Raw genomic sequence first — 11,867 nt, forward strand, 5'->3', positions numbered from 1 at the left:
CACATACTTACCAACATTGTGATGGCAACATACTTAGAACATATATTTCATAAAAGGGTTCACAATCATAAAAATCATTTGAACATTCAACATGCATACACATTTATAGCAAAAGAAATATCAAACTAAACTTACAATTTGATAACATATATAACTTCATCCTTTCATATCATATGTTCATTACTTTAGACTTTTATTTTATCAATAAGCATGCTATCTATTTTAAAATCGTGTACCAAATTATCATGCTTAAAAATTCATCTGATAACATAGTCATTTATTCCTAAACTAAGATCAACTAAAATAATATAATCTCATTAATTTAATTTCCTTATAAACATTTTTGTAAAGGGCTCGCATACACTTAAGAGAAGATGAAGCAGATAAGATTTCATAAACTTATTCATAATGGCCTTATATGCCAATATAATCGTAGGGGCTTCAAGAACCTATCGTAACATATGGAGCACATCCGCTCTAATATAAGGCACCCACGTGCCTAGCATATGATCATAGCTTCATATCACAATGGCCTCAATGCCGAGCATGCTCATCTTACATAATAAATCAAATCACTCATCAAATTCGTACCTAGTATATTAGAGCCCAAAAATATAACTTGATTTCTTAATTCATAACACTTCCCATAAAACTTTTTTTTTTCTTTAGTCTTCTTGAAATTTCAATGAAAGCTTAATTTAAAAATTTAAGTAATTCATGAAAATTCCATACTTAAGCACAATTCCTTATCATAGAAAATTTTATCATAAAAATCACTTATAACATTTTAAAACATATATCAATCAAAAGATTCCATTTTAAAGCATTCTTTAGATACATGCAAGGATATCCATAGATCAAACATGCACACCTTGATGCAATTTCTCAATATTTTCATAATTCAAGACATAGAAAATTTCTCATTAAACCCATTTTTTTCTTCAAACTTTCTTTAAGTTATAACAAGATTTGTCATAAATAAAATCTTATCATACAAGTCATACTTTCCTTATGCAATTCAAGGTATACATACTTTAAACACCAATTTTTCATAAACTTTAAACATATGAAAATTATCAAATTATCTTACCTATGTAAAGCAAGTTGCCATTACTCAAACATATATTTAGTATAACTTAGAAAGTCCAAGCATCAAATAGAAAAAAAAAAAAAGAAATAACGTAAGCCTTATCAACCTATGATGATTCGGCCTCTTTATGATGACCAAGGGGAGGAGGTTTTCTCCTTCAATGAAGCATGCTAACATTATTCTTATGCACCATTATTCTTATGCACCCAAGGGACCATTTAAATCCTTAGCGTGCATCAATTAAACCAATTTTACATTTTCCCCAAAATTTCTCACAATTTTAATCATACAAAAAATTACTAAAACATAACATATGGAAAATTTAACTTTACTATCCATTAGGTATGTCCATAACAACACATTTAGAGGCTAATCAAAACATTAATTGAAGAGAAACTCAAACTCCTACTCTATACATGGTTTGGCCAAAATGGGAGAACAAAGGGGAGGAGTTGCTCTCAACCAAGTAATCATACTAACAACATTCAAATACACCCAAGAGCATAATTATTCAATAAAAGTTCAACAATTCAAGCAATTCATACAAAATCCTCAATTTTTCACATAATAGCATAAATCTTCAAAATTGGAAGAGAGGAAGTGTATCTATAAACACTAACTGATAGAGTTACTATATTTGTAAATATTCTGTTGCTATAATTGTGCACTAGGTTTTGTACCCTAGGTGGACTTGTATAAATAGTAGGGGATTGTAATCTGAAGGTTACAGAAAATACAAACACTTTTATGGTATTAGAGTCATCCTAGGATACCTCTGCTTCTTCTTAATTTCTTCTCTTCTTTTTCGAGAAATCTCTCTTCCTCTATTTTGGAACACTTCCGTGGCTGAGAAAATCCATCCCGCCACCACCATCACTAATATCAAAACACACATCCCTCTTACTTTGGATTATGAATCTGCTCAATACAGCAACTGGGCAACTCTTGTCATCATTCATGCCAAGGCAACCCTAACCTATGACCACATTAATCCGAAATCTGATGATGACACTTCTTCTCCTCCCAAATCTTCTGTTGAACAAGCTCATTGGGATCGCATTGATAACATTGTTCGTCAATGGATCTACGGAACCATATCTAGTGATCTCTTGAATACTATAATCAATCCAGACGACACAGCTTTGGATGCTTGGAATCAATTGGCGAAATTATTCCAAGATAATAAAACTTCTATAGCCATTCATCTTGAAACAGAATTTGCCAATACTAATCTGCGTGATTTTCCAGACGCGAAGGCATATACACGCTGTCTCAAAGTTTTAGCCGATTAACTGGCAAACGTTGGTGCCAAAGTCTCTAATCAGCGTATGGTATTACGCCTCCTTACTAGACTCACGGATGCGTATGAGGGATTTGTTACCATAGTTCAGAACAAATCTTCACTCCCTTCTTTTGCTCAAGTCAGATCTATGCTTCTTCTTGAAGAAACTACTAAGGCAGAGCGAGCTAAACTTGATGCTCATGCCTCCTCTGCCATGGTTGTCAAAGCCTCAACCGACTCTATGTCTAGTCTATCTCAAGAGACTGATCAGTCCACCAAAACTTCAACTGGCGGTCGAATTCAAAATTATCGGCAACGTGGTGGACGTGGGAATAATTCAGGTAGTCGTGGGCGATCAGGAAATAGTCGCAGCAATTCTGGAAATTCTGGAGGCCGTGGCTTTCAACAGCTGTCTTGGGGCGGATGGTACCCCTACTCACACCAGCTGCCTCCATGGGGACCTCCACCATGTCCTCATCCAACTTGGGGTGTTCGACCACCACCTTCAATGCCAAGACAGCAGGGACTTTTGGGTCCACATCCATCTCAATCCTTCTATACGGCTGCCTCTTCTACCAATGATTATGCTCCAACGGATATTGATCAGGCTATGCACACTCTTTCATTGAAACAACCCAAAGAACACTGGTTTATGGATAGTGTAGCTACCTCTCACATGACTGCTAATCCGGGTAATCTCACTTAACATATAGATGGTTATAACAAAATAACAAACTAAGATTTTTAAAATCATAACAAAATAAGATTTTCAAAATCATAAATAATTTATAATAAATAGTTTGTAAGGTTGTAAAACTGAAAAAAAAAATGAAAGAAATACATTAAAAATGTAGAAAATTTGTAAAAAAAGAAAAACACAAATGCTGAAAAATAGAGCGCCAAGTCATTATTCTTAAGATATTATATATATATATATATATATATATATATATATATATATATATATAAAAGAAAATAAATAAATAACTTAAAAATTATTAAAAAAAAATAAAGTACTCAACAAACAAAGATTATCTACAAACTAATAGCAAAAATATATTATTTAAAAATACAATCCATTCAAAAAATAGGAAAATAAATAAATAACTTAAAATTTGTAAAAAAGAAAATAAAAACTCAACAAACAAAGAGCCCAATAGTTGGCTATTTACACGTAAATTAATTTGATTTAGAGTTATTTATAAATCATTGTGAAAGAAAATTAGAGATAAAATGCATGAGAATTGAGATTAAATGGAAGAAGAATATATATAGCCAAATAGTTTAGATAAATAAAAGATTCAAATGTATTGATTATTGTCATAAAATATAGATTTTTAAATTTTTATTAGTTGGATTAGGTTTGAAAAACTTATCAATTTCTATATTAAATCTAAATATTAAATTGAAAAATTATTTGAGTTGACCAATCAAAATATAAAAAAAAAAAAAAAAAAAAAAAAAGATTTCAAATTTTTTAAGGAAAGAAAAATAGAATTCTAAACATAGAGAACGCCTCAAACCTTCTTTTTATTTCAGCTTTCATATATATAGATAGATTAGAGTGATTTTACAACAAGTTGAAAAGTTCAATATATTTTTATAGGTTTAGTTGTTAAGAAATAGGAGGTATAATTTAGGGCCATCATGTGAAATGACAACCTTATTTTTGTCTATCTAGTCCATTTGGTGGAGAAGGAACAATCTTGTCTTTGAAAATGTGTGGATTGAAAGATGAAAAACTACTGACAAAAAGTTTTGAATTAATTAAGGCTAAAACTTTTAATTTTTCTCTCCATGAAAGTAACTCGCTGTGTTTTCTGACTTTGGTCAACAGTAGCTTTTCTCTTCCTCAAATCAAAAATAGGGAGATCAACAACTTTGTTTGTTGGGAGATACTTGAAAAAGACTTTCTTAAATTCAATGTAGATGGATCATTGAAAGGAAAATCAGGCCCAATAGATATCAGAGGTGTCTTAAGGGACTCAAACAGTTTTCTTCTCTGCATTTTCTACAAAAAATACTAGTATTATGGATTCAAACCAACCTGAAATGCTTGTAAGTTTACAAGCCTTGAAGATCTATGCTTCTTCTTAATACAACTCTGTTCCTTTAATTATCGAATCGGATTCAAAAATTGTTATTTTATGGGGCTACAAATAAACGTTCAAGACCTTGACAGTAGTGAATAAATTTCAATAAGCTGATTTCATTGTTTCTTCTCTTGTTTTTTGTCCATGTAATCAGATCCAAAAACTCATTTGCTAATACTTTTTTAAAAAAAAGCAGTCCATCAAGTGAATACTTTATAGCTTGGCTTTGATCTCATTTACTAGCTCTTGGATAATTGTTTAGAAAAGTTTTGTTTTCTTGGAGATTAATATTTTTCGTCCTTGCTTCTTCTTCTCACTTATGAAAAGAAGCCAGCCTGATTTTAATTCTCTGTTTTTGGTTTTTATTAGTTATTATAATGTTGTGGTTTTCTTTTTAGTAATTGCAGTAGGATTTTTTCCTCTTATCCAGTCTAGATTTTGAGATTGTATAGGAAAAATCTGCTGGCTTAGATATGGACTCTTGAGCCAGGGGAGTTTTTTCTACTTGCTCCAGCTTTTTTCAAATTAATAATTAACTTATCTTTGCTAATAAAAAAAAAAAACACATGAATTAGGTAACAACTACTAGTAGTAGCCACTAACTGTTACTGGTCTCTCTCCTTACTCTTTTTTCTCTCTAGCCTTCTAATCTTAGTTTTATTTGAAGTTCTCGGTGTTTATCAGTGGTAGTCTCTACCTTCTATTTTTTTTTTGGCTTTACCTTCTTTTGCTTTTAATCTTTTATTCACTTTAATAAATTCAGATCTATTTTTTATATAACATATTTGTCCTTTTTTTTTATTTGTTATTGTTATTTTGCCTGCATACTTAGAGTTTTTTGTCCCTTTTTTGTGAGGATTTATTACTAAATAAAAATATAATATTTGAGTTTACTTGGTTGGAGACTTTAGATCTTGATTTGCAAGTGTGGATAGTCGATCAATGGAGTCTGATAATACATCATGTTCCTCTATTGATGCTATTTAGGCATAGTGGTATAAACTTATCTGTGTTCGTTATATGTTGCAAATTCTTAGAAAAGCAATCAAGGTATAGAAAATCTAAAGAAGTTATTATTTTGTTGTTCAAATCAATTAACGGATTAATTGCTGCTATAAAGATTTATATCTTTTGTCAAGATCAACTCCAAGCGAAAATATAAAATATTATATATTTTTTTAAGTTTTAGTTTCATTATTCAAAAGAATATGAATTATTTTTTTTCGTTAAAAGATCATTGAACTCTATTAGCTACTAATTGCAGAGTTATATTTTTTTATTTATATAAGTATTGTACTTCTTAATATTATTATTAATGAATTCTATTTCAAAAAAAAAAAAAAAAAAGAACAAAAAAAACTATTAGCAAATGCTTTCAGATGCCAACTACCTCAATAGACTCAAGTTTTCTAATTCATAGAGAAAACTTCATATAAAGTAAGAAACTCTGCCTCATTTAAATTTATGATATTTGAAAAGCATGAGGAATCAGAATAAAAAATTTCATTTAAATCTTTAACAATACTTAATTTTAATAAGATCATTTAGCTTTAATTTATCTTTAATTTATTTTTTCTTAGACATTAAACTTTGATTTTCATTTTAATAAAGCTCACTTACTAAAATTCAATGGCCATAAATACCGACATAATACTAATTTTGAGTTTGGTAAGTACTGTATAATTTACCCTAACTTTGCTAGAGAACAACATCTATGTAACTAAGATTCTTTGTTTTGCAGTTTATTCTTCTCAAATTATTATTATTTTTTTCTTTCATTGATTCAACCTAATGAATGTCTTCCTGATTTGTCTTTATTCAACTCTATGTATTTGAGGGCAAATATAGTATCTTAAAAAAAAAAAAAAAAACTTTTGTGCTTCAAATATCATGATTCCATACAAAAAAATATATTTACTCTCATTTTTGTTAATTTTATACCTGAATACAAGGAAAATATGAGAATTGTTTTTTCAATTATATTAGTTCTTTTATGACGTGAGTTGCACGTTGAATATACTCGTTCTTTATACTCATTTAATTTTTTATTTATATAATATCAAAATATAAATACTTATTTAAATTAAATTAAATACAATGGTTAATTTACATTACAATTTGCCCTAAAAACTACTTGTAATGCTATTTCTAAACACTTATATAATGAAGTGGTTTCAAAATAAAGTGTCACCAAACTTCTAGACCTAATTTTCAACCCTTAATTTATACATGTAGATTCTTAAAACTTGAATAATAATAATAACAATAACAATAATAATAATAAGTGCCCAAAAAAGAAAATCAAGTCATCACTCAATCTTCAATCTCTCGCTCAACTCCAAATAAATATTTACATATATTTATAATAAAAAAAATAAAAAATAAAAAACTATTTCTTATGCTAGGTAAAGGAAAAGAAATAAAAAAATTGATTTGAATTGTCTAAAAATAACATGAGCCAGAATAATGGTGGTAATCACTTTGGTTACAGTGATAGTATTACTTAATGTATTAGAAAAATAAACATATGCACATAGACAAATCCTTCAAACCTCAAAAAGTGACCCAACAGAAATATATACTTTTTTCGAGTTTTCCAAGTACTATTTTCCTTTTAAGGCAAATAGATTTGAGATCTAAAATAAAAAAAAATCAAGAAAATTAAAAATGTTTAATTATCAAGATGTCGTCTATTTATTGCAAGGGAATACAGACCTCTTATTAAATGAAAGATAATAGTTACAAATTGATATTCAGTAATGAAATTCAATAATGATATTCAGTAATGGAAAAGAAAATAAAAAATAAAAATTATTATTAAGAATAAAACTTTTCAAAACTCAACATACAATAAAAAAAAATTTCTTAAAAACAATAATCAATTTGATTTTTAAAAATCAACCCCTTCTTTAACTGAAAAATATCATGATTTAATGAAATTTGATTTTGATGGAAAAAAAATGTCTAAAGCTAAATCAATAAAAAAATATTCAATCAAACAATACAAATATAAAGAAAAATAATATTAAAATAAATGGATTTTTTTTCTTAAAACAGTAATATCAGTTTAATTTATATCATCATTTACCTAAAACATTATAACTATATATGTATAATTCTATAATATTACCTATGAAATATTGTTTCAAAATATATATATATATATATATATATATATATATAACCAATTAAAATTAAACTACCTTTATTTTTCTTAATAGAATTTAGATTTATATAGAAAATTAACATAACCAATCATCATTATTGAACTTTTTTTATTTTTCAACCAATAAAATTAATACTTCAAAGATATTTTTATCAATTCATAAACTTAACAGGAACGTTTTAATAAATCTCATTATTCCCTCTATTTTTATATTTATATATAGCATATATTTCCTCTCTTTTTTTTATCAAGGAAAATATGAGAAATTTATTTCCAATTTATTTTAAAATAATACAAACAAGATTATAAAAAGTTCTTCAAAAAACGAAATTTGAGTAATATCATATGTTTTAATTTTGATAATCAATGAAAAAAATTTATTTGTTAAAAAAATTACTAATAAAAATAAATTAAGTTGTATTATAAACGCGTAAAAGGATATAAATTTAGCCCTGGCAATGAAAATCCGAGTTCACAGTGTTTCTCCTCTTATTAATTAATTTCACTTGCCTCTGAAGTTTCAACCTTGATCATTCTGTTTTCTTTGGATTTTTTGCTTCTTCTTTGATTTCTGTTTGCTTTCTGCAATTCTTCAATAACCTTTTACTTCTTTCCCGATTATTTTCGTTTTCGGCTTGCTTTTTGCCATTTTTCACAATCCAAGAAGAAGTAATTGGACTTATGGAGGGTTGGGAAGGCTTGGAGCTCCTGGCCGATGTTGCTGTGATCGTTGCCGCCAAAGAAAGTATCTTGAAAGAAGAAAAGTTTCTGGGTATAATTCCCAACAAGAAACGATCCTCCATCGGGAACAGCAGATTAGCAGCGCATACCAGTGCTGGAAATGGAAACGAATTAGAAAGCAAGCAAGAAGATTCCAACTTGAAAAGGCGAAAATCGGAGTTAGGTTTTGAAGAGTTTAAGGACAAGAGTACTGGAACCGGACGCGAATTCGAAAGCGAGCGAGAAGAACCCAAGTTGAAAAGGCAGAAACTGAAGGCGATTCAGAAAAACAACCCCACATGGTCCTTGCAAACCAAATCTGCTTTCTGTTTTAGGCTTGTTAGAGCCATGTAATTGATACACAGGATTCAAATTTTGTATCTAACAAAAAAGGGTTACTAGTTTTATCTGATTTTTTTTTTTTAATAGATTTTCTAGTTTCATTAGATAAACTTGCTCAGCTTGTCAGGAAAATTTGCTTTTTGTATTTAGATCTTCATTCCTCTTTCCTGTTCCATTTCCTTTGACAATATTTTGCATTGCAATAGGAATAAATCTATCATAACTGTGTTTACTGTGGATTGATTAGTATGCAAATGTTGGGAGAATGACTTGACCAATAAAGAAGATGTTCATTCACTTTGATTCTAATTAAGTCTAGTTTAATGATCTTCTTAAGAACAAAAGTATCAATATCACAAAAACAATCAAAATTAAAAGGCTGACAAGAATAGTGAATCATGCTTCAACTGTCAATGTGAAGAATACTGCAATTAGTTAATTGTTTGCTTTCACGTTATTGAATGCCAGAATTAGAAATGCAGTTCCAATTAAAGTCTCATCTATAACTTTATTATTTCTTTTTCAGTAAACAAAAAACTAGAGATTCATGCAATGTCTGAGTTATATTATAAAAATTTGCATTATTCAGTGTGTAAAGTACTCTTAATTAATAAATTAAATTTTGTTCTTGAATTGTTTATTTGCAGGCTTGTTTTTGTCTTTGATAAGGTGTTAGCTTTCCATGATTTTGGTCTTCATTACTAGTTAAACCTGGGCATCCATTTCATGTATAGTTTTCCCTATATCAAGCAAATTACTAAGTTTTATGGTTTCAACAATATTTCTATTCTTTGATCACTCTTCAGAATTCCATAAATGTTACTGTCAAAGGAGAAATTAAACTTCTTGAGTTGCCTCATCTGTGTGCTTCGTGCTTTTCTTTTTTTTTGGTTTTTTATTGTATTATATTGATGAATTTTCCAAGTATTGTAAGACAATTTTGTGGTGGAGAGGAGGATAATAGCATGAAACATTTTTGATTAATTTACCATCACTTGAGAAATTTCCAAATCTTTTTGAAAAAAGAAAAGGAAGAAGAGAGACTTAAAGAGTAGATTTGATTTGATTTTCCCTAGTAAACTTCTTTCCTTGAACCTTCTTTTTCTTTCCATCTAATTATATGCTGTTCTGCTGTTTGTCTTTCCTTCATTATTGGTCTATCTGCTTTGTCTAAAATGTATTAAGAAAACCGCAGTTCACGTACGGCTATATACATAATTTGTAAATTTAAAAAATTCAGATAAACTTTTTTTTAAAATAAAAGTAAAAAATAAAACAATTCATACAATTTATTGACTAAAACAATATAAAAATTGAGCAAATAATTTTTTTTCCTACCTCAAACGTGTTTTTCTGATATATAAGTTATAAAAGCATCATGCACCCTAATTATTATTTTGAAAAAAATAAGAATAAGAGATGAAAAATATAAAAATTCAAATTTAAGCTGTAGTTAAAGATAATATAATTTTTTACAAGCAATATAGTAATTTTTAAAAGGAAATTATTAGATATAATTTTTAATATTTAGAAAATAAAATTAAATTTTAAATGATAAGATCAACACTTTAAATATGATTGATTAGGTATTTGAATTCTTAATATATTAAATTTTATTTTATTATTTAAATTAAATAAAAACAAATCCTAAACTTTTTCTCTCACAAAAAATAAATCTTCATTTTTCTTTTTTTTTTTCCATGCTTCTAGCCTTTGCTGTGCATGCTCAAGTTGCTGGCTACACAACACCTTCACATGGTTAAATATACACATGAGAATAGCATTATCATCGATCCTTGGAAAAGCCATAGCGTTTTAATTTAAGAATCATCAATATTTAAAAAAAAAAAACTTAAATATACAAGAATCAGTCATCAATCATTATTGGAATGTGCTAAATCATGTTAAATTCATTATTTGAAATTTGTTAGTCAATAAAATCAATCATGGAAACAGGCAATGTATAAAGACAACAGAGTTATCAAAGGATGTATTGGAAAAATCTGCTGGCCTAGATACGGACTCTTGAGTTAGGGGAGTTTTTTCTACTTGCTGCAGCTTTTTTCAAATTAATAATTAACTTATCTTTGCTAATAAAAAAAAAAAAAAACATGAATTAGGTAACAACTACTAGTAGTAGCTACTAACTTAATTTGCAGGTGTGGATCGTCGATCAATGGAATGTGATAGTGTGACATGTTCCTCCATTGATGCTATTGAGACATAGTGGCATAAACTTATCTGTGTTCGTCATAGGTTGTAAATTCTTGGAAAAGCAATCAAGGTATAGAAGATTTAAAGAAGTTATTATTTTGTCGTTCAAATCAATTAACGGACTAATTGCTGCTATGAAGATTTATATCTTTTGTCAAGATCAACTCCAAGCGGAAATATAAAATATTAAATTTTTTTTAGTTTTAGTTTCATTATTCAAAAAAATATGAATTTTTTTGTTTCGTTAATAGATCATCCAACTCTATTAGTTACTAATTGCAGAGTTATATTTTTTATTTATATAAATATTTGTACTTCTTAATATTATTATTAATGAATTCTATTTCGAAAAAAAGAACAAAAAAAAAAAAAAACTATTAGCAACTGCTTTGAGATGCCAAATACCTCAATAGACTCAAGTTTTCTATTTCATAGAGAAAACTTTATATAAAGTAAGAAACTCCGCCTCATTTAAATTTATGATATTTGAAAAGTACGAGGAATCAGAATATAAAATTTCATTTGAATCTTTAACAATACTTAATTTTACTCAGATCATTTAGCTTTAATTTATTTTTTCTTAGACATTAAACTTTGATTTTCATTTTAATAAAGCTCACTTACTAAAATTTAATGGCCATAAATACCGACATAATACTAATTTTGAGTTTGGTACTTACTATGTAATTTACCCTAACTTTGCTAGAGAACAACATCTATGTAACTAAGATTCTTTGTTTTGCAGTTTATTCTTCTCAAATTATTATTATTTTTTTTTCTTTCATTGATTCAACCTAATGAATGTCTTCCTGATTTGTCTTTATTCAACTCTATGTATTTGAGGGCAAATATAGTATCTTAAAAAAAAAAAAAAAAAACCTTTGTGCTTCAAATATCATGATTCCATACAAAAAAATATATTTACTCTCATTTTTGTTAATTTTATACCTGAATACAAGG

At 28.0% G+C, this 11,867-nt stretch overlaps 1 protein-coding gene across 1 annotated transcript; it reads left to right on the forward strand.

Moving 5' to 3' along the window:
• Positions 1–1,506: 1,506 nt before the first annotated feature.
• Positions 1,507–2,382, forward strand: LOC105630061 (uncharacterized). Its single transcript, XM_012211747.2, has 2 exons — positions 1,507–1,556; positions 2,022–2,382. The coding sequence occupies exons 1-2, from the start codon at positions 1,507–1,509 to the stop codon at positions 2,380–2,382; spliced, it is 411 nt and encodes a 136-aa protein (XP_012067137.2).
• Positions 2,383–11,867: the final 9,485 nt, after the last annotated feature.

This window comes from Jatropha curcas, chromosome 7, assembly GCF_041381405.1.
Source record: "Jatropha curcas cultivar XTBG-Jc1 chromosome 7, XTBG_Jcur_1.0, whole genome shotgun sequence".
In the NCBI taxonomy this organism is placed as follows: domain Eukaryota; kingdom Viridiplantae; phylum Streptophyta; class Magnoliopsida; order Malpighiales; family Euphorbiaceae; genus Jatropha; species Jatropha curcas.

Coding starts and splice junctions, on each gene's coding strand:
- LOC105630061 (XM_012211747.2), top strand. CDS start 1,507: ATGGTTTGGCCAAAATGGGAGAACAAAGGGGAGGAGTTGCTCTCAACC. Junction 1,557..2,021: donor GAGGAGTTGCTCTCAACCAA/GTAATCATACTA, acceptor TGCTCAATACAG/CAACTGGGCAACTCTTGTCA.